The 22,701-nt window shown below is 49.9% G+C and overlaps 1 protein-coding gene and 1 non-coding gene across 2 annotated transcripts; one reads left to right on the top strand and one right to left on the bottom strand.

Moving 5' to 3' along the window:
• Nucleotides 1-647: 647 nt before the first annotated feature.
• LOC147368563 (U6 spliceosomal RNA) lies at nucleotides 648-751 on the bottom strand. Its single transcript, XR_015168734.1, has one exon. It is a non-coding gene; the product is annotated as a U6 spliceosomal RNA (small nuclear RNA).
• A 7,751-nt stretch (nucleotides 752-8,502) lies between these two features.
• On the top strand, nucleotides 8,503-16,277 carry S1PR2 (sphingosine-1-phosphate receptor 2). The gene is made up of 2 exons (XM_086409234.1): nucleotides 8,503-8,634; nucleotides 13,701-16,277. The coding sequence occupies exon 2, from the start codon at nucleotides 13,743-13,745 to the stop codon at nucleotides 14,799-14,801; it is 1,059 nt and encodes a 352-aa protein (XP_086265360.1). The 5' UTR covers nucleotides 8,503-8,634; nucleotides 13,701-13,742; the 3' UTR covers nucleotides 14,802-16,277.
• Nucleotides 16,278-22,701: the final 6,424 nt, after the last annotated feature.

Raw genomic sequence — 22,701 nt, 5'->3', positions numbered from 1 at the left:
TGTCAGGCTACAGTCCATGGGGTTAAGAGAGTTGGACACAACTTAGCGACTAAACAAACTACATTTAGTACAAAATGCTCAAATGGAAAAATAAGTAGGTTTATACCTTTATGAACCCAGTGAAGTAAGCTAAGGATTCAAAAAATTCTTTTAAGTAATGTACTAATGGTTAATTAAGATTCATATCTCAGGTATTTTTCCTGGTTATATTTATAGTTATATTTGGAAGGGTTTTTTTTTTTTAGGTACATTAAAATATGACCTGCATTTAAAAAAAAAAAAACCCAGAAATTCTTTTTTTACAGTGCACAGTTCTGCAAATTTCCACAAACATATGTAGTCATATTACCACCACCACAATCAAACTATAGAAAGGTTCCATCACCAAAAAATTCCACCATGCTTTTTTGTTGTCAGCCCCTCCCTCCACCCTCAGCCCCTATATATCCCTGGTTATTCATTGTATGTATAGTTTGGCCTTTTCTGAAATAACAGAAGGGGAATCATACAGTATGCAGCTTTTTGTGCCTGCCTTCTTTCTCCCACCACAATGCATCTGAGATTCATCCATGTTGTTCTATACCTCTGCTTTCTTTTATTGCCTGCACCACGTCTTAGTTGTGGGATTTCAGGGCTTTTTTTTTTTTTTCCTAATGGAACGCTTCGTGAATTTGCCTGTCATCGTTGTGCAGGGGCCATGCTAATCTCAGTATCATTCCAGTTTTAGTATATGTGCTGCTGAAGTGAGCACCACATGCGAGGTCTTTAGTTGCTGCAGACAAGCTGTTAGTTGCAGCACGTGGGATCTAGTTCCCTGATCAGGGATCGAATCCAGGTCTCCCACACCGGGAGCCTGGAGTCTTAGCCACCAGACCTCCAGGGAAGTCCCACCACTAGTTCCTCTGAGAACTTGAAGTTTCAAATATTACATTCCTGAGTGGTCTTCCATGTGAAGACAAACTGCAGCATGTCTATTCATTCGTTAAAGGAGCTGCTGTGAGCTTCTGATGGGTTGATATTTACACAGGACTTAGGACAGTAAACTGGCGCATGATGTATGTGTCAGCTGTTATTACTTTGCTGGAGCAGGGCTGAAGTGGGCTACAGGGGTTCCCCTCCCCTCACAGCACGTCTCCCTCATCTAGAAGAGAGAGCTGAGCCTGGGCTGCAGCTCCATCTGGTGCCGACGTGGCAGGGGTGGCCTCCCCCAGCGGCCTCCCTACCCCATCCCTGAAGCTGAAAGTGGGCCTCAAGCCCATGGGTGGATGAAACGAGGCCACTGCAGCTCCACAGCCTGCCAAGATCAGCATCTGGAAAGCCTCTCTGCAGCTGGGCCCCTCCCCCGCTTGTGCTGGGGTGATGATGAGAAAGTTGGGACCTGTCTCAGACACTTCTCCTCCTGCCAAAACCTGAGAGCTGGGGGATGGGAGTGGGGGGACAGTGGAGGCCCAGAGTGGATCAAGGGACATTCTAGGCCTCATCCTCATAGGGGAGTTCACAAAATCGGGGGTGGAGACTTCCCTGGTGGTCCAATGGCTAGGACTCCAGGCTCCTGATGCAGAGGACCTGGGTTCCATCCCTGATCAGGGAACTAGACCCCCACATGCTGCCACTGAAAAATCCTGCAGGTGACTACTTAAGACCCCGTGTGCTGCAACTAAGACCTGGTACAGCCCAAATAAATAGATAAAAAAAATTTTTTTTTAATTGGAGTAGGGTGGGATCAGAGGTCAGAGGGATTCCTTCACCTCTGGACTGTGGAGAAGAACATTCTACACCTCACCAGTTGCTGATGTGGTTCTGAGCAATAACCACAGCCCTCCTATTCCAAGGCACCAGGGCAGGGATAGGGTGGGGGTGGGGGTGGGGGTGATGTTCACTGCATCAGGAGTGGGACAGGGACTTGGGATAAAAAGAAGAGCAGAGAGGGCTCTGGTTCAAATCCCACCACAATCGTGTGCCTCAATTTCCTTATCTTTAAAATGGGGTGATGTGGAAAGTGCAAAACTATGGGGACAGTGAAAAAAACCAATGGTTGTCAGTGATTAAGGATGAGGAGAGGGGAATGAATGGCCAGAGCACAGAGGGTTTTTAGGGCAGTGAAACTATCTGTATGATACTATAAGGGTGGATAGGTATCATTATTTTTTCTTCCATTTTTTCCCCATTTTGTTTAGTCACTAAGTCGTATCTGACTCTTTTGCAACTCCATGGACTGTAGCCCACAGGCCTCCTCTGTTGGTGGAATTTTCCAGGCAAGAATACTGGACATTTTCAAGAATGTCCTTTGAAGATCCCCTTCTCCAGGGAATCTTTTCGACCCAGAGATCGAACCTGCATCTCCTGCACTGGCAGGTGGATTCTTTACCACTGAGCCACCAGGGAAGCCCATGTATCATTATGCTGCTGCTGCTGCTGCTGCTAAGTCGCTTCAGTTGTGTCCGACTCTGTGCGACCCCATAGATGGCAGCCCACCAGGCTCCCCCGTCCCTGGGATTCTCCAGGCAAGAACACTGGAGTGGGTTGCCATTTCCTTCTCCAATGCATGAAAGTGAAAAGTGAAAGTGAAGTCGCTCAGTCGTGTCCGACTCTTAGCGACCCCATGGACTGCAGCCTACCAGGCTCCTCCACCCATGGGATTTTCCAGGCAAGAGTACTGGAGTGGGGTGCCATTGCCTTCTCCGATGTATCATTATACATTTGACCAAACCCATAGAATGTACAACACTGAGTGAACCCTCATGTACACCACGGACTTGGGGGGTGATAATGATGTATGTTTGTAGGTTCATCAGTGGTAACAAATGTACTACTCTGTTGGGGGGAGCTGTTGACAGTGGGGGAAGCTATGCATGTAAAAGGGGGTAGATGGGCCATTCTCTGTACTTTCTGCTCAATTTTCCTGTGAACCTAAGACTATTCTAAAAAACTAAAGTCTAGGGACTTCCCTGGTGGTCCAATGATTAAGTGCTTCCAATGCAAGGGGTGCAAGTTGGATCCCTGCTCTGGGAACTAAGATCCCATATGGCACTTGCTGCAGCCAAAAAATGAAAGAAAAAGAAAGTCCTTGTAAAAAGTGGAATTATGAGGATAACAATAATACCCACCTCCTAGGCGTGGAGGACTCATGCAGCCGCACCCAGCACAGTCTGTCTGTGTCTGTGAGCATTAGCCATTAGTGTCGGTGGCCCTGTAATTACAGAAGGCTGCTCCAAGCCTCTTCCTTCTCTTCTTTTTCCCTTGCTTGCGAGCTCGGTAAGAAAAGGGCCCCATTTCCTTCCCCTTCCACTGTTCTCTCACTTAGAGATCCCCCCTCCCTGAGTCCCCGCCACAGGGAGGTTCCAGCTTTCCTCTAGATAACCCGCCCCCCCACCGCCGCCCAGACGATCTGGGTGTCTACGCAAGTGGTTCCCAGTTCTCTAGCCTGTCGCCTCAGCTGACCCGGTGTGGATCTCATATGGCCCCAGTAATGGGAGGTGGAGGGGGAGGCGGAAGTTGCTTGCGGGTGTATCTGTGTGTTCCTGGGGACATCACCTTTGTCTAGGCGCCACGGTACCCCTAACAGACGGCCGGATGTATCTGCAGCCTTGATATTACCCGCACACTCCCCCCTCCCGCAGGTCCCTTGAGAGGATGGCAAACTGCTGAGGCAGCCTAGGCGAGCTGGGGAGGGGGGCACTTCCTCCCCAGTCTCAGGTCCTCACAGAGGGCTAAGATTTCCGCTCTGATAGCTCCCTTGCAAGGAAAGGACCTGGTTTGTCTTTGGTTTTTTTTTTGTGTGTGTGTGTGTGTGTGTGCTTTGTCCTCTATGGGTTGAACACCTGGTTTCTAGACTTTGCATGGCTGCACTTCATCTGGGCAGAGGATTCAGAGAGGTTTTGCTGAGGTTCCGAGTGGACCCCACCATCTAGCCCCGAAGCTTAGTGGACACTGAATCTGAGTCAGGAAAAGGAGCAAAGCCACTCTCCGGCTTTTTAAAATCTTCTCACCAAAGCCTTGCTACCTCGTGTGTTAGAACTGTTTGGTTTCTTCTGTCTCTTCCATTGGACTTTCAGTTTTGGATGGCAGAAACCAACAAGGTATCACTATAGCTAGCTCAGAGCATTCTCTGTTGCATTATTTGAATATATATGCCACAGACACGTAACACTAATATATTGACTCTTAATATTTATTTCCTTATTGATAACTTAAATATGTGTATTCTTAATATAAATTCATTTCACAGTGACATGTTGAATAAATAGCACAGGTATGTTTATTGATGATGTTATTGTTGATTTATGTTATTGATACTATTTGTTATTATTATTATAGAAACAATTTTACAGCTAAAAAGCCTGGTGATTTGTTACTTCAATGTGATTTTTCATGTCTTTGTAAATTTTTTGAGTTTGTAATATGAGCTAAAAATTTCAAACATTCCCTCCCCCTAGGGTACCCCATGAAAAGTCTGGTCCCCTCTCACCTGTCCCCCTGCCCGCTCTGTGTCCCTCCCTGAGGGTAACCACTGTGACGGTGTCTTGTGCCTCCCCCCAACCCTCCTGATATGGCCTGGTTGTCCACAGGCAAATGTGTATGTATTTTCACCTGTCCCCCTGTCTCTCTCCCTGGAGGTAACCACTGTGACGGGGTCTTGTGCCTTCTCCCCAATACGGCCTGTTTCTCCACAGGCAAATGTGTGTGTATTTATACAGTCCTTATAAATAAATATATCCAGAAACGCAGGCAAGTGAGCAATGCAAACTCATCTACATTGTGCTTTTTTCATCTTACGTTGAAAACAGTTTCATATCAGGACGACTCCGATTTTCCTTTTTAATAGGCATAAATCAGGTCAGATCAGATCAGTCACTCAGTCGTGTCCAAATGGATCAACTTTAATTTCCTTTTTCAAAGTTTTGCTTTTCAACCTGATTTATGGAGTATGGTATGCATACAGAAGCGTGCACTAAACTTCTCTTTCTCTCTTTTTTATTGGTTGCATTTTTTGGGATTCAAGCATCCATAGTTTTTTTTTTTAATTTCATCTTTTATGAAGCATGATTGACGTGTAAAATAGTAAGTTAAAGTGTACATCCAGGTGATTTGACATATGTATATACTGAAAGGATTCCCCCTCATCCAGTTAATGAACACATCTTTCACCTCACGTTTTTATCTTGTGTGTGTGTGTAACAGCAGTTCAGTTCTACTCTCAGCAAATTTCAATTCTTTGATACAGTATTATCAACTGTAGTCACTGTGCTGTATATTATATTCGCAGCCTTATTTATCTTATAACTGAAAGTTTGCACCCTTTTGCTAATCTCTCCCCATTTCCCCCACCCCCCAGCATCTGGCAATCACCTTTCCTACTCTCTGTTTCTATAAGTTTTTTTTAAAGATTCCAGTATAAGGGATAGCATGCAGTATTTAGGGGCCTCCCCTGTGGCTCAGTGGTAAAGAATTCACCTGCAATACAGCAGCTGCAGGAGACCCTAGGTTGGGAAGATCCCCTGGAGGAGGGCATGGCAACCCACTCCAGTATTCTTTCCTGGAGAATCCAAATGGACAGAGGAAAACGGAAGGCTACAGTCCATGGAGTTGCAAAGAGTTGAACACAACTGAAGTGACTTAGCACGCATGTGGTACTTGTTTTTGTCTGGCTCATTTCGCTTAGCATAAAGCCCTCAAATTTCATCCATGTCGTTGAAAATGACAGAATTTCTTTTCTAATCGGTGAACAATATTCCATTATGTATATGTGTATGTGTATATATGTATATTTATATGTGTGTGCATTCTCAGTTACTCAGTCATGTTCGACTATTTGTGACCCCATGGGCTGTAGCCTGCCAGGCTCCTCTGTCCATGGGGGTTCTCCAGGCAAGAATACTGGAGTGGGTTGCCATTTTCTACTCCAGGGAATCTTCCCAACCCAGGAATTGAACCCTCATTTCCTGCATTGGCAGGTGGATTCTTTATCCCGGGGGACACCGTATGTATAAATGAATCTTACATCTTTATCCATTCATCTGTTGACAGACACAAGTTGTTTCCATATCTTGGCTACTGCAAATAATACTGCAACAGATGTGGAAGTGCAGATACCCTTTTGTGTCATTTTGCTTTACAACACTCTTTACTGAAGTATATTAGACATACGAGGAATTCCCTGGTGGTCCAGTGGTTAAGATTCCTCACTTTCACTACCAAAAGCCTGCGTTCTATCCCTGGTTGAGGAACTAAGATCCCACATGCTGTACGGCACAGCCAAATACACACAGAAGAGTGTACCTACCCTCTCCCTGTTTTTTCTTACACTGTCTGGGTATCAGGGCTTCCCTGATGGTTCAGACAGGAGAGAATCTGCCTGCAATGTGGGAGACCTGGGTTCCCTCCCTGGGTTGGGAAGATCCCCTGGAGGAGGGCATGGCAACCCACTCCAGTATTCAGTAATCCACAAAGAGTCGGACACTAAGTGACTAAGCACACGTCTGCGTACAAGCAGTCTAACTTTCAGCTTAATTGATCAATTAATTTTTTTGACCACATGGCTTGTTAGTTTCCTGACCAGAGACTGAACCTGGGCCATGGCAGTGAAAGCCCCAAGTCCTAACCACTGGACCGCCTGTGAATTCCCTCAACGTAACTTATTGTTGGAATAGGCCAAGTATGTACATGTTACAAAAGTCAAAAGATACAAAAGCACTCACAGAGTGAAAGTTATGTCCCTCCCATGCCCTGTCCCCTATCTTTCAGTTCCTCTCCCAGGAAATTTATCAGTTTCTTCTTTCTGTAATACTTTAGATATTCTGAGCAAGTATGTGTGCATGCTAAGTCGCTTCAGTCGTGTTCAACTCTTTGTGACACTATGGACTGTAGCCCGCCAGGCTCCTCTGTCCATGGGATTCTCTAGGCAAGAATACTGGAGTGGGTTGCCATTTCCTCCTCCAGAGGAAACTTCCTGACCCAGGGATTGAACCCAAGTCTCTTGCAGCTGCTGCGTTGCATGAAAATTCTTTACCACTGAGCCAGTGGAGAAGCCCTGAGCAAGTATAGTAGAACATCAACTTGGGACAGGGAGTTTTATCTGTTTTGTTTCCTGATATATCTCCAGCCTTTTAGAATGGTGTCTGGCACATGCGGGTGCTTACTGTATTGTGGTAAGTAAACATATAAGCAGATGATGTATTCATTTCCACAAATAGTGCCTTTCTGTACATAGGTTCCATGAAGGGAAGGACTTTTTTCCCTTTTCTGTTCACTGCTATGCCTGTGCGTGGGATCTTGGACACTCAGTCATGTTTGACTCTTTGTGACCCCATGGACTATAACCTGCCAGGCTCCCTTGTCCATGGAATTTTTCCAGGCAAGAATATGGGAATGGGTTGCCATTTCCAAAGGAGTGAGGGACATATCGTCTAGTCCCTCATTTCACACGCACACATCAGTAAATGCAGGTGGGCTTCATCTCTGCGGCCAGGCACACAGAGATGCCCAGGAAAAGCTCAATGGGAAAAAATGGGAAACTAAAGAACTGGCTAGGACTTCCCTGGCAGTCCAGTGGTTAAAACTCTGTGCTGCCACTGCAGGGGGCATGGGGTTTGATCCCTGGTTGGGGAATTAAGATCCCTCATAGCTCAGCCAAAAAGACTGGGACCCAACTTAAAAAGCAAGAATTAGCTTGGGCCTGCTGGTCGACCACAAGGAAAATACTCAATTGGACAGAGGCAGTGGAGGCTGCTGAGTGCTCCCCCAGTCTTCTAGGGCAGAGGGGCCAGGGCCTCAATTCTGGGGCCTTATTAAGGCAAAAACCAATCCATTCTTTGTGGCAGGGCCTAGCACATAGTGGGCTTCCCTGGCTCAGTGGTAAAGCATCCACCCATCAGTGGGTCCTGGGTCAGGAAGATCCCCTGGATAAGGAAATAGCTACCCACTCCAGTATTCTTGTTTGGGAAATCAAAATCCCAAGGAGGAGTCCAGGGCTACAGTCCAAGGGGTTGCAAGAGTCAGACACCACCTAGCGCCTAAACCACCGCCACCACCTAGCACATAATAGGAACTTGCTTTTTTGTTGGATGAACACACAGTGGGCGCTTAATGCCTGTTTGTTGTGTTGACCTTAGTAGGTGCTCCCTGGCTCCTTGCTGAATAAGTAAGGCAATTCCTTGCCCTCCTGCAATTCCAGGATCCCAGGCAGGGGCCAAGAGTATATCTGCAATCCAAGACAGTTATTTCAGGTTGAGGCCACCTGGGCAGGAGCGACTGGACAGTACGGGTCTGCGTGACGTCATGCGTTGGCCGGTTCTCACGGGTGGGGGCTGGGAGGGGGCAGGGCTGGAGGTGGGGGTGCGGACAAAGGGACCCTGCGCGCCTCCCCCACGCCCGCCCTCGCGCGCGCCCCGCTGAGCTGATCACATCTGGAATTCATTGCTGCTGCCGCCGGCCGGAAAGGAGGAGGCGGAGACAGGGCGCGGCGAGTGGAGGGGCCAAGGCGGCTCTTCCCTCCCTGTCCCTGAGTCCCCAGTCCCCAGCCCCGGGACGCAGTGGAGCCCGGCGGGCAGTCCCAGCCCCTGCCGCGGCCGTCCCGGGGGACGCAGGCGCCAAAGCCCCTCCGGCCCGGGCAAGGAGCCGGATCGGCCTAGCCAGGTGAGCGTGCGTGGCGAGGGGGAGGCAGAAAGGGCGGGCCCGGGTCCCCGGAGGTCTCGGATCGGAGCTAGGAAAGCCCGCTAGGGGTCGGGGGCTCCCTGGGCGCGCACGCACTGCTGGTCCTCCGGTTGCACCCAGGGAGTGGTCATCGTGCGCCCTCTCCACGATCCTAGGAGGCCCCATTGCCTTGGCCGCGAACCCCCAGACTGAGTTCCCCGCCTTCTCCAGCGGCAGGAAGTTGGCCGGGAGGAGAAGGCGGAATCCAAGCGCTTTCGGTCGGAGACTGGGAGGCAGGATGGCGTGCACCCCGGACCAGGGGGTTTGGGGACTGTGTATGGGGGAGGGGAGGACGCCCCTCTTCGCTGACCCTGGCTGGACGCTGGCGAAAGGTGCTGCGCGCCGCAGTACAGCCAAGCCAAGGGGCGGGGCTCCGGAGGAAGGCAGATGCCCACCTCCTGCACTTCTGATCCTCTGCCTCAGTTTCCCTGAGTAGTTCATCTCTTCCAGTCCTCCGCCCCGCCTCCCGTGGGGTCGTGGCTTTGTTCTGGAAGGAAAGTGAACCTGAGGCTGCGTGGCTTCGGCGCCTCTTCTTTCCCCTGGGGCCTGGGGATGGGGCGCGGGCGCGGGCACGCGTGCCGCCGACCCCGCGCGGTTCTGGGCCCAGACAAGCGTGGGAACCTAGCCCACTCCTTCTGGCACGAGTTGACTCATCGGGGATTTCCATCCCCTTACCAGACTCTTCCCTAGTCAGACACTCCAGGCGCCACGCGCTGAGCCCACGGTGCCCCGCGTGGCGCGACACGGGCGCGGCACTCGCGGTGCAGCTGTCGCTGGACCCCTCACCCCCCTCTCCCCAGTCCTCTAGGAAGATCGAGGCGGGGCCCCGGGCTGGACGCACAGGCGTCGCCCATTCCCACTTGGAGACTTGGGGGTCCCCTGCGTGCGGCTGTCGCCGAAGAAAGGAGGCGCGGCCCCAGAAGCAGCCAGTGTGGATACCGTGCATTCCACCGCCAGATAAGGAGGCCGAGACTGCGGCCCAAGGGCGGGGGCGGGTTGTGCGTGTCTCCAAGGAGACGCTGGGCTTCGCCTGGTGGGGGTGGCCTGCCAGCGGACCAGAGGTGTCTCCAGCCTCCTTTGCTGTTGTCTGAGCCTGGGCTGAGTTTAGGAGCCTCCACCCTCGGGGGCCCTCGTTCACTTGTTCATTCATTCATCTATTCATCCATCTATCCATTCATCCATCCATCCCACACATTTTCTGAGTGCTTTCTAAGTATGCCAGGCATTCTTCCAGGGACTGAAGGATTTAGTTGCTGGCCTCTGACACACATTCAACCATGGAAGCTGACAAAAAACAAGAAATACAATGATAATTTTTGAAATTGGCAAGTGCTGTGAATATAATAAAAGATGCTGTGATAGAAAGGGCCTAGGGAAGGTGGCTAGGATAGCCTAGTGGTTAGAGGCCACTAAACAGAAACCTGAAAGATAGGAAGGCCATGCCAGGTGAACAAACAGCAGAGGCAAAAGCTCTGAGGTAGGCATGGGGCTGAAACGTGAGAGGCCAGTGTGGTTCAGTGGAATGGCTCTGGGGGAGAGTGGGAGGAGGGGAGGTGGGCAGGGGTCACTTTGGATACTGGGGAACCATGGAAGAGTTTGGAGGTGAGGAGTGACATATTGAAGCTATAAATTTAAAAGCTCCCCCTGGCTGCTGCATGGAGAATGGCAGTATAGAGGGGTTTGGATGCGTGCATGTGAGCTTGGTCGTGTCTGACTCTTTGTGACCCCTGGACTGTAGCCTGCCAGGGATTTCCTCTGTCCTTGGGATTTCCTAGGCAAGAATACCAGAGTGGATTGCCTTTTCCCCCTCCAGGGGATCTTCCCCACCTAGGGATTGAAATGCAGGCAGATTCTTTACCACCGAGCCACCTGGGAAATGGAAACTGAAGGGAAACGGAGCCCAGGGGGATATCCTAGGGCAAGGGGTATGGGACCTGTGAATGCCCAGAGGAACAGTAACCACAGGGCATGCCTCCATAGAACTTGCGGGAGGGGCTCCTGGAAGCCACTGAGACTTCCTCCTGCCTTCCTCTCTCTTTAATCTCCCCCTGAACAGTCTTGGTGTGTCTCGCTTTCCTTCCCTCCAAACCCCATCGCTTGTCCCTCTTGCTTCAGGCCTGGCCATTCCCCAGTGCTGAGCCTAGTGACCTCTTACTGAGCATCTGGGAGGTGACTGCCTTGGTGAAGGTGAAGAGGAGTCAGGCCCTGCGTTAGCCACGCCTGGGAGCCTGATGCAGGGAGGGGAAGCAGGCCAGGCCTGTATTTGCCTCAGGGTGACTGTGCCAGCTCCAGCCTCCAGACCCTGGTTCCTCTTTCTGGGAATCGTCCTAGTGGAGAAGAAAGAGGCATTCGTCTTCTCTAACTAACCACCCTTCCTTCTGAGGCTATAAGAAATGATGGTAGTCTCCCAAGGAAGAAGACGACATTTTGGTCAGTCCCTGGGGTATGAGGACTGAAACCACTTCTTATTTATCTAGGAATCGGCCATAAATCTTTCTCTGGGCCTCCAGACAGGAGAGAGGTTTGAGGGGCGGTGCAGGGGGCACACCCTGGGCTTCTAGCCCACCAGCAAGGGTGCTTCCCAGACCTGCCACAGGCCCTCAGTTCTCAATTATGATCCCCAGGAGGGGGCCAGTAGGCCAGGGCAGCTCGAGGGTGACTGGTCGGAGTGACCCAGCGGTCAGGCTGTGGTTCAGACTCTCCCCGGGGACATCCACAGTCTTAACAATGTCCTCGAAAAGAAATGAGCTCCAACCGCCTGGAAAGAGCCCGCTCAGTAGTGCAAACCATAGAGCGCCCCCAACTGGGCCAATCAAATGTCGAGGATGCAAAGCTCAGGCCAATAGGCCTGAGTTGCTCAATACTCTGGGATTGAAAATAAGCCAATCAGAGCGCGGGGCTGTTTCTGGCCTGTCGGTCGGTCTGGTAAGGCCCAAGACCTGGGCCAAGCCCGCTGCAATGGGCAGAGGGCATCGGGGCGCCTGGGCCCCGTCCGGCAGGGAAACAAGGGGCCTCTGTGTGGCTATCTGGGCGGAGCGACAGTCCCTGGGGATGCGCACAAGCCTTTCTCTGTTCCCAAACTAGGACGGATGTCCTTTTGCCCAGGGGGAGCAGCTGCCTCTATCAGGCCGGGGGCCAGGGCGCCCCTCTGAGGGGGTGTCCGAGACTGAGATGGCTGGGCGACCCCAGAAGCCCCTCATCATTCCCAAGCTCACTGAGAACCAGCCTAACCAGCCTTTTCTGGAACCGGTGCTCCTGGCATGCACGAGGTCCTTGCAAGGCATGTTTCCAGGGACTTGGGGAGGGCTGTTCCCGTACCCCCCCCCCCATTAACTAACTGCTGGTCTGGAGCTTCTTCCTGGCCCCCGTGAAAGGCAGACCCTACACCAGTTCCTCTGAGACCACCTCCTGGCCCCCGCCCCAATTCCCAAGGCGGGGAAGGCCATGGTATTGGCCTCTAACCCTCTCTGCCTACGCTCTCCTTCCAGCCCCCTCCCCCAACGGCTCAGTTTTCCTTGGGAGAGGGGTGACTCAGGCTTTCATGGAAGGGAATACCATCCCCTCCTCTTCCCCGCGGGGCTGCACGCCCCCTCACCACTCACATGACTTCGGCCCAGCTGCCCCATCCTCCCAGCCAGGACCTCCCAGAAGGGTCTTCTGTGGCTCCCCTATCCCATCATCCCCTCCCAGCCTTCCCCACACCGGATGTGACTGGAGAGCAAAGACTCCACCCTGTGTGTTCCAAGGCCCTCACATCTGGATTTCATCCTGGCTGGGGAGGGGGGTGCCACAGGGCCCTGCCCACCCAGCTAAGACCCTGTGTCCCAGGGCAGGGCTAGATGGTGCTGATGAGAACAGGCTGTTGTGGACTCTTGCCCAGCTGGCTCACTCAACATCCCCTCCCAAAAGACTGGGAGGAAGGCACCTAGTCCCTCCCTATGGTATGGCAGGAAGAGGGGAGCTAATAATATTAGCTAATATTTATTGCGTGCCTGCTATGTGCTAAATGTGCTGCATGTATCATTCAACAGGATTTTCCCATCACCCCTCTAAAATGGGCTTTCTTCTCCCCATTGCACAGATGAGGCCATTGAGACCTAGAGACCAAGCATCGAGTGACTTGGCCCAGCATCCCACACCATGTCAGATATGGGAGTGGGGCTGAACCCTGGATTGCCTGCAAGGTCTATGTCCTTGAAGATGATGTGACCTCTGTAATGCTCAAACCTCGGGGCCGCCCTGGTGTCTCCCCAAAACCTTATCTTGGGAACACCCAGGGCCTCTAGGCTTAGACCCAGCCTGAAGTCCAGAGCAGTGGGTGGTAATGAGCAGGGGATGGTGCTATCAGCGACCAGCATCTCGCTGACCGAGGTTGGCAGGTGGCACGGGGCCCGAGGCTCCAGTGTATTCAAGAAAGGAGACAAGCCTCCAGGTTCTGGCTAAGACTCCCTCTCTGGGTGGGTGGGTAAGGCTTCTAGAAGTCTACTTCACGTCTCTTATGCCCTTTAGGGGAGCTTCTGTTCCTTTGCAAGACACTGTAGTCTAGAGGTTTTAGACGCTTTGGAGTGGGTCTCTGAGGCTCTGCCACTGACTAGTTTCGAGGCTTTGGGAAAGTGAATTGATCTCTCTGGGTTTCCCATTTGTAAAGCAGTGCTCATTTGCTCAGTCACTCAGTCGTGTCTGACTCTTTGTGACCCAGTGGACTAAAGCCTGCCAGGCTCCTCTGTCCATGGGATTCTCTATACAAAAATACTGGAATGGGTTGCTATGCCCTCCTCCAGGGGATCTTCCCAGCTCAGGGATCGAACCTGTGTCTCTTGCCTCTCCTGCATTGTCAGGCAGATTTTTTACCACTAGTGCCACCTGGGAAGCCCCCCATTTGTAAAGCAAAGATGACGATAATTCTGACTTCATGTGACAGAGCTGGAACGTGAACCACAGCCTAGTCCAGAGTCAGTCCAAGCTGCAGCCACAGCACTGACCTGTCTGTCTGTGTTTTCTCTCTGCAGCATCAACAGCCCCATGGCCCCGGCTGGCTACTGAGCCCCACCATGGGCGGCGTGTACTCAGAGTACCTAAGCTCCAGCAAGGTCAGGGAACACTATAATTACACCAAGGAGAGTCCCGACACGAAGGATACGCCCTCCCGTCAGGTGGCCTCGGCCCTCATCATCCTCCTGTGTTGTGCCATCGTAGTAGAGAACCTGCTGGTGCTCATCGCAGTTGCCCGCAACAGCAAGTTCCACTCGGCCATGTATCTGTTCCTGGGCAACCTAGCAGCATCAGACCTGTTGGCGGGCGTGGCCTTCATAGCCAATACCTTGCTCTCGGGTTCAGTCACACTGGGGCTGACACCTGTGCAGTGGTTCGCCCGCGAGGGCTCTGCCTTCATCACGCTCTCCGCCTCTGTCTTCAGCCTCCTGGCCATCGCCATTGAGCGGCACGTGGCCATTGCCAAGGTCAAGCTCTACGGCAGCGACAAGAGCTGCCGCATGCTGCTGCTCATCGCAGCCTCGTGGCTCATCTCGCTGGTCCTTGGAGGCCTGCCCATCCTCGGCTGGAACTGCCTGGGCCACCTGGAGGCCTGCTCCACCGTTCTGCCACTCTACGCCAAGCCCTACGTGCTCTGCGTGGTGACCATCTTCTCGGTCATCCTGTCGGCCATTGTAGCTCTGTACATCCGCATCTACTGTGTGGTCCGCTCCAGCCAGGCCGATGTGGCTGCCCCACAGACGCTCGCCCTGCTCAAGACGGTCACCATCGTGCTGGGTGTCTTTATCTTCTGCTGGTTGCCTGCCTTTAGCATCCTCCTCTTGGACTATGCCTGTCCGGTCCGCACCTGCCCTATGCTCTACCAGGCCCACTACTTTTTTGCCTTCGCCACCCTCAACTCGCTGCTCAACCCAGTCATCTACACGTGGCGCAGCCGGGACCTGCGGCGGGAGGTGTTACGACCGCTGCAGTGCTGGCGGCAGGCAGCAGGGATGCAAGGGCGGCGGGACAGAACCCCGGGCCACCACCTCCTACCCCTTCGCAGCTCCAGTTCCCTGGAGAAGGGCATGCACGTGCCCACGTCACCCACATTTCTGGAGGGCAACACAATTGTGTGAGGGGCAAGTGGGCTGACAGCCAGGCCACCTTGGCAGAGAGTTCCGTGGAGAAGCTCCAGTGACCCGGGACAGAAATGGGGCCGAGGGGGGCAGGGGTTGCCAAGTAAGATGCCCCCATTTCACAGACCCGGGTGATGCTGAAGATTTTTCATGCTTGGGATGGTCGACTGAGGCTTTGACCAGTCAGATGGCACAGCGGCAGCAGGGTCCTGGGGCTCAGCATGGTGACCTCTTTGGAACTGGATTGTGGGGAGGATTGGGGACGGGGGTGGGGTGGGGGAACCTGGAAAGGGCCTGAGTGACAGCAGGCAGGTGCTCTAGTGGAACACAGCAAAGGAGCCATTTCCAACCCCGTCTGAAGGATGTCAGCATTTCACAACGCTGACCTGCCGCCCTGCTTCTGACTCCCCTCTCTGAATTTACCATCCCCCCTTGCCACCTTCTTCTGGCCACCTCGGAGCCTACTCCCCTGGAACCACTGTGTACCTAGGGGCTGGAGACCTCCTCTCTGACCTTTCTGGGTGGCCCTGGGGCTAACCGTTCCTGGCCTCAAATCCACAGCTTCCCCAAATGTCACCAGCTGCCACTCTGGCAACTTCTTCCTTGTCTTTTCTTCTCATTCTACAAGTGAGATGCCAGGAAACCACGTGGGGGGTGGGGGGGGACTAACCCCCATTCTCAGACCTCATCGGCCAGATTGCACTACTGGGGGCTCAGAAGAGTCACCCAGGGCTGGGAAAACTGGTCTGGGGACCTGAGGAGGGCTCTCCCAGGGGGGCAGAGTGGAATAGGAGAAAGTTCTAGGGGAACTGTTGACACCAGACCTCTGGCCCCCCATAAAATAACCACCCTTCCTCAAGCTCCACTCACTTCCAGACCCAGCCAAGATACCCAATCTAAGGCAGGACAGCCTTGAGCCTCCTGTGCCTGCTTTCCAGCTACATCAGATGGAGCACAGGGGGTGGGGGTACCAAGGACAATGGTGGGATACCCTCTTTTAACCCACTCCAGAAGGACTTTGCTAAATTCTGTGGATGGAGGGAAGGGATATTGCGGTACAAACATGTATTTATGTGCGTCTGTCAGTGTCTGTGCGTGTGTGTGTGTGTGTGTGTGTGTGTGTGTGTGTGTGTAATATCTGTGGTCCCCTCCCCTTGCCATGTCTCCCAGGATGCATGCTATTTTGTCTCCTCTCGTCTGTAATGAAGCTGCCAAAGAGGGGTCTGGTCCCTGCACCGACCCCTGTGTCATTGCTGGCTTATCTCCCCACTGGAGAACTGGGGTGCAGCTCACCTGGGGGTGGGGGGAAGGAACCCTCACACCTGAAAGTGATTTCTTGTGACTGCAAAGGCTGGGGGAGGGGATCTTTGGGGGGGCAAGGAGCCAGTTGGGGGCTTGTCTCCCCTTACACAGCTCCCCGGATGCCCCTCCTGCCAGAGACTCAGGCCCAGGCCAATAAACGGTTCAGTGTCTGTTTCTGGTGGTGGTTGTCTTTTGAGGCTTAAGGCAGCGGTTGCCCCATTAGCACCCTGGGGGTGGGTGGGGGCAGGGAGGGTGGCTGCTATCCAGACCACTCATCCTTTTCCAGCCTTGCGGTTCATTTGTTCCCCTCCCCCTCCCCCTGTGAGAGCCAGGATCTCAGTGGCTTCTGAGAAAACCGGGTAAATACTGACGTCCTCCCCACCCCTGGGCAGTTGTCTGGCCCTTCCCAGTGATTAATTAGTCCCAGGACCTCTGTGCCATCCTTCAAAGAGAAAGTCTGGCAGGTGGTGGGGGCACCCCTTCTTCATCCCAAGTGCACATTCCTCCCAGGGAGCTGGAGAGATGGTCTTGGGAGACAGACTCAGGTACCCCTCTAAAGCCCAGTGTTCCCTAAGTGAATGGCCAACTTCATCACGCACTTTCTTTTTTTCCCCCCTTAATTATTTATCTGGCTGTGCCAGGTATTAATTGTGGCATGCAAGATCTATCTTTGTTGTGGCATGCAAGACTTTTAGTTGCAGCATGTGAACTCTTAGCTGTAGCATGTGGGATCTAGTTCCCCGACCAGGGATAGAACCCTGGGCCCCCTGCATTGGGAACATGGAGTCTTAGCCACTGGACCACCAAGGAACTCCCCAGCAAGCACTTTCCAGGCAGGAAGACAGAATCCTCAGGAGACAGGAGTTACTGATAAACTCCTTTTATGGAGATGAGGATTCAGAGAATTTAAATGAGCGGCTTAGGGTCACACAGCTGGTTGGGAAAGTGCCTGGCTGGATTTTTTTTTTTTTTAGTAATCATAAATGTTCCTGTCTGGATTTGAACTCAGACGGGCTGACTCCAAATCCTACCAGTTCCACCAGTGGGCCAGAGAAAGGATCCTCAATCCCCTCTTTGCCATGGAAGGAGTGGGGAGTGTGAGCATCCAGGCCCCACCAGCACCCCACCACCACCACCCCCTATCCCCGATCCAGGAGATGCCCAGCTGGGATGCAGCTGAAAAGTGGCTCCGTAACTGGGCTCCGGGATGGCACTCCCTTCTTTGTCCACAGGCACAGGGCCCAGCGGCTCCTTTGAAAATAGATCTGGAGCTTTGATGGGGAACCCAGGCCCTCAAACCAAAGCTCTGCCCAGCAACACCTACACAAAGCTAGGACAGCCAGTGGCAGAGAGGAGTGAAGCGGATGGTGGCCAGAGACTGAGACCCGCACATGTGCGCGCACACACACACCCACCCCCATCGGAATTCCCCTTCCTCCAGTAGTTCAGAGACAACCTCTGTTTGGAGGTTGGAAGGAGGTTGTTGGGATTGGGAGGAGGAAGAGGCACAGACCAGGCCAGAGTCAATAAATTTCCCCCAAACACCCACATGTTTCCTTCACCTCCTCCTTCCAGCCTCCGCTCAAATGCCACCTCCTCAGAGAAGCCTGCTCTGACCACCTTCTTCCTCTATCTAGTCCCTCACCTGCTTATCAGCTGGCAGAGTAATATACATCGGTCTTATTAAGTCGCTAGGTCATGCTGCAGTCTTTTGCGATCTCATGGACGTTAGCCTGCCAGTCTTCTCCATACATGGGATTTTCTAGTCAAGAATACTGGAGTGGGTTGCTATTTCCTTCTGCAGGGGATTTTCCCAGCCCAGGGATCGAACCCACGTCTCCTGCATTGACAAGCAGATTTTTTACCACTGAACCACCAGGGAAATCCATTAGTAACTAAGAGAAACTGATTTCTCACTCATGTACAAGAATTTCAGAGAAAACTGAACCTGGTTAAGAAGGATCACTTACACTTCAGTCCAGGCTCCTGTCTATCTATCTATTCATACATACATCTACCCAAATATTTCACTTTTCCTAAGGACAAGGCATTCTCTTACAAAACCCAGTAGAATGGTCAAAATCGGCAAATCTACAAACCTTAATCAGATTTTACCAACTGTCCCATTGCCGACTTTGACAGCAGAAGAAAACCCCAGCTTGCTGTATTCACTTGTCTTTTTAGTTACCTTCAATCAGGACAGTTTCGGAAGCTTTGTCTTTTGTAACCCTGACATTTTGGAAAAATATATGTCAGTCATTTGGAAGCACGTCCTTCAGCAGAAGTTTGGTGTTTTCTCATGATTAGATTCAGGTTATGGATTTTTTTTTTTTTTTGGCAGAAATACCAAAGAATTGATAGGTCTTTCTCAATTAGTTCTGTCAGTAACAATGTTAACTGATCACTTGGAGATAGGGGCAAAGTTTCTCCATTTTAAAGTAACTATTTCCTCCTTTGAAGTTAAGTATCTTGTGGGGAGGTCCTTTGAGACTGCAAACAATTCTGTTACTCATCAAATTTACTCATTTAGCATCCATTCTTGTCTGAATAAATTAATACTGGGTATTTTTAAGAAAATTCAGATGATATCACACCATTTCATTTGTAAGTACTCTCCTTTTTATCTTTTTTTTTTTTTTTTAAAGAGCAACACTTAAAAAAAAAACTTAACCACAATATTGTGATCGTACTTACATGTTTATCGGAAGTATCAGTCTGTTAAAATTCCCCCATCAGGTGTTTTTCAATTGAAGTACAGTTGAGTTACAATGTTGCATCAGTTTCAGATATCAGTTTTTTTTTCTTTCTTTCTTTGATGTGTTTGAGTCAGAATCTAAAGGAGATCCTCACATGGCATTTTGTTAACCAATCTCTGAAATATTGCTTAGCAAGTTTGTCTAACCTGGTTAAACAATAGGTTTAAACCAGGTTAAACCTATTTAACCTTGTTTTATAAGATTTCCTTTCCCTCTTTCTTTCTTGTTTTTTTTTTTTTTTTTTTGGTAATTCATTCACATAAGAAGTTAGGTTGGGATTTCCCTGGTGGCCCAGTTGTTGGGACTTGGGATTCCATACTTGCAAATGGCATGAGTTTGATCCCTGATGAGAGATCTAAGACCGCATGTGCTTCGAGGTGGGGGCCAAAAAAAAAAAAAAGGACCAGGCTGTTTGCTCTGCAGTTTCCCCTAGTTTGGTATTGGCTGATGGCATCTCCTTATTATGTCATTTAACGTTTGTCTTTTTCCCCAGTCAAATTCAAAAATGGAAAGAGATTCAATTCTTTCTAAGTGGTGCTGGAAACTCTCACCAGGGGGATATAAAGTCTGGCTGTCTTCGTTACTGAGGACTATCAAGGGTTCACATGCCATCAGCCTGATCCTGCCTTTGTAAATTTTCCTTTGACTGTCCCCTACTGGTTTGATAATCTGTGGACTGTTGCTTAGACCTGTCACTTCATTAGCCATCTTCTTATTCTCACATTCTGGCCATCTTTTTCATTTGTCTACAAAGCAAATGTACTCCCCCAGATTCAGACATCTGAATCAGATGTACCACTTTCAGATGTACCACTTTTCCCTAAGTGTCTTGTCCAAGAATAGTGAAATTTGTATGAAAGGGGAATGAATCTGGGTAGGTGTGACTCATTGTCGGTGGCATTTTGGGTGTTAGTTTTAAAAGTGCATACTCTATCTAAAATGGAAAAAAAAAAAAAGAAAGAAAAACCAGATCTGAACCTCAACTCCAACACTTGACAACCCAAGTAGACTTTCAGCAAGTCACCTGACAAGTCTTAGCTGGTTTCATTGTCTGTAAAATTGTAGTTCATAATCCTAACCTCAAATCCAAGATGGCCCTGGCATTTTGGAAAACAGTTTGGCAGTTTCTTAGAGAGGCAAACCTAAACTTACTATGGTCTTCCCTTGTGGCTCAGCTGGTAAATAACCCGCCTGCAATGCTTGAGACCTGGGTTCGATCCCTGGGTTGGGAAGATCCCCCAGAGAAGGGAAAGTTACCCACTCCAATATTCTGGCCTGGAGAATTCCATGGACTGTATAGTCCATGGGGTCACAAAAAGTTGGACACGACTGAACGACTTTCACTTTCAAATTTACCATGCGGCCTAGAAATTTCACTCCAGGTATCTACCCAAGAGAAATGAACAGGTGTGTCCACAGAGACTTATCTGTGTATACATACAGCAGCATTTTTCATAATAGTTCCAAAGTGGAAACAACTCAAATGTCCATCAGCTGATGAATGGATCAACACGATGTGGTTCACCCATATGATAGAGTATAACTCAACAATAAAAAAGGAACAAAATACTGACATGATAATACAATGGCACCCAAAATAATTATGCTTAGTGAAAGAAGTCAGACACAAAATATTGTAAATTATATGGTCCATTATGGGCTTCCCTGGGGGCTCAGTGGTAAAGAACTCTCCTGCAATGCAGGAGATGCAAGAGATTCAAGTTCAATTCCTGGGTCGGAAAGATCCCCTTGAGGAGAAGATAGCACCCACTCCAGTATTCTTGCTTGAAAACTCCCATGGACAGAGGAGCCTGATGGGCTACAGTCCATGGTGTCTGAAAGAGTCAGACAGGACTGACCAACCAAACACAACACAGCACATGGCCCATTTTGTGAAATGTCCATAAGAGGCAAATCTATGGAGACAAAAAGTAGCTTGGTGGTTTCATGGGGTTGAAGGTAGGAATGGGGATTAATTGGAACTGGGCATGAAGATTCTTCTTGGAGTGATGGAAATATTCTAAAACTGGATTGTGATGATAATTGCACAACTTGGCAAATTTACTAAGGAAACAGTGATTCCTATGCTTAAAATGGGTGAAAATTTTGTGGCCTATACATTTTACTTCAATAAGCTTATTCAAAAAGAATTCCAAAGTCTCAAATACATATTGAACCCTCTGTTTTATTCCTACCCTCAGTGATCTTAGGACTTCCCAGGTGGCACAATGGTAAAGAATCCACCTGCCAATGCAGGAGACAGAGGTTTGATCCCTGGGTTTTGAAGATCCCCTGGAGTAGGAAATGGCAACCCACTCCAGTATTCTTGCCTGGAAAATTCCATGGATAGAGGAGCTAGGTGGGCTACCGTCCTTGAGGTCGTAAAAAGTCGGACACAACTGAGCACACATATACTCAGAGATCTTACATGCTAGTAGGGGAGACAGGCCCTAAATGCAAATATATAATACAGTTTAGGAAGTTTCCTTTATGGAAAACAGTATGGAGGTTCCTCAAAGGATTAAAAATAGAACTGTCATATGATCCAGCAATCTCACTTCTGGGTATATATCCAAAGGAAATGAAATCAGTATCTTGAAGAAATATCTGCTCCAACATGCTCACTGCAGTATTACTCAGAGTAGCCGAGATATGGAAACAACCTAAGCATTCATCAATGGATGAATGAATAAAGAAAACGTGATAAATGGCTTTCCTTGGTGATCGAGTGGTTGGGAGTCCATGTTTCCACTGCAAGGGGCATGGGTTCAATCCCTGGACAGGGAAGTAAGATCCCACAGGCCACACAGTGTAGCCAAAAAGAAAGAAAGAAGGAAATGAAAAAGGAAAAGAAAACATCACACACACATATATACACAGGGAATATAATTCAGCCACAAAGGAAATCCTGCCATTTCCAACAACATGGATGAGCCTGTAGGACCTCATACTAAGTGAAATAAGCCGAACAGAGAAAGACAGATATTGTATGATTTCATTTACATGTGAAATCTAAAAAGCTCAAACTCGCAGTAGAGAGTAAGACGGTGGTTACTGAGGGCTGGAGGATAATGAGTAAATGTTGGTCAAAGGATTCAAACTTTAAGTTATTAGATGAGTAAATTCTGAGGATCTAATTAATGTACAGTGGTAATTATAGTTAATGATACTGTATCCTGTAGTTGGACAGTAGTGTTCTCAGCACACACACAAAAAATGGTAACGAGGGTAGTCCTTGGCAGGCCAGTGGATGAGACTCTGAGCTTCCGCTGCATGGGGTGTGGGTTGGCTCCCTGGTTGAGGAACTAAGATCCCACATGCTATGCAGTATAACCAAAAAGTAAATAAATAAATAAATAAGGTAACTAAGTGAGGTGATGAATGAATTAATAGCCTGATTGTGGTAATCATTTCATAAAGGATACATATATCATATCATTGCATTGTACACCTTAAATACATGCAATTTTTATTTGTCAATTATGCTTTAATAAAACTGGGGAAATGCTTCTTAAGGACTTTCCAGGTGGTGCTATTGGTAAAGAACCTGCCTGCCAATGCAAGAGATGCAGGTTCGATCCCTGGCTTGGGAAGATCTCCTGGCAGAGGGTGTGGAAACCCACCCCAGTATTCTTGCCTGGAGAATCCCAGGGACAGAGGAGCCTGGCAGGCTACAGTCCATAGGGTCAAAAAGAGTCAGACACGACTGAAACGCCTCAGCACACACACATAGCTGCAGTTCTTCTTAAACTTCTCAAGTAGAGAGGATGTGAAAAAAGTACAGTTACCTACCAGGGCCTGCAGGATCTAACTCCAGGGCCCAGGTCTCGGCATTTTCATGC

Source organism: Bos grunniens, chromosome 7 (assembly GCF_055505025.1).
Source record: "Bos grunniens cultivar Pamir isolate PY7600 chromosome 7, Bosgru_T2T1.0, whole genome shotgun sequence".
Lineage (NCBI taxonomy): Eukaryota > Metazoa > Chordata > Mammalia > Artiodactyla > Bovidae > Bos > Bos grunniens.
This window is presented reverse-complemented; position numbering and strand designations above follow the sequence as displayed.

Coding starts and splice junctions, on each gene's coding strand:
- S1PR2 (XM_086409234.1), top strand. CDS start 13,743: ATGGGCGGCGTGTACTCAGAGTACCTAAGCTCCAGCAAGGTCAGGGAA.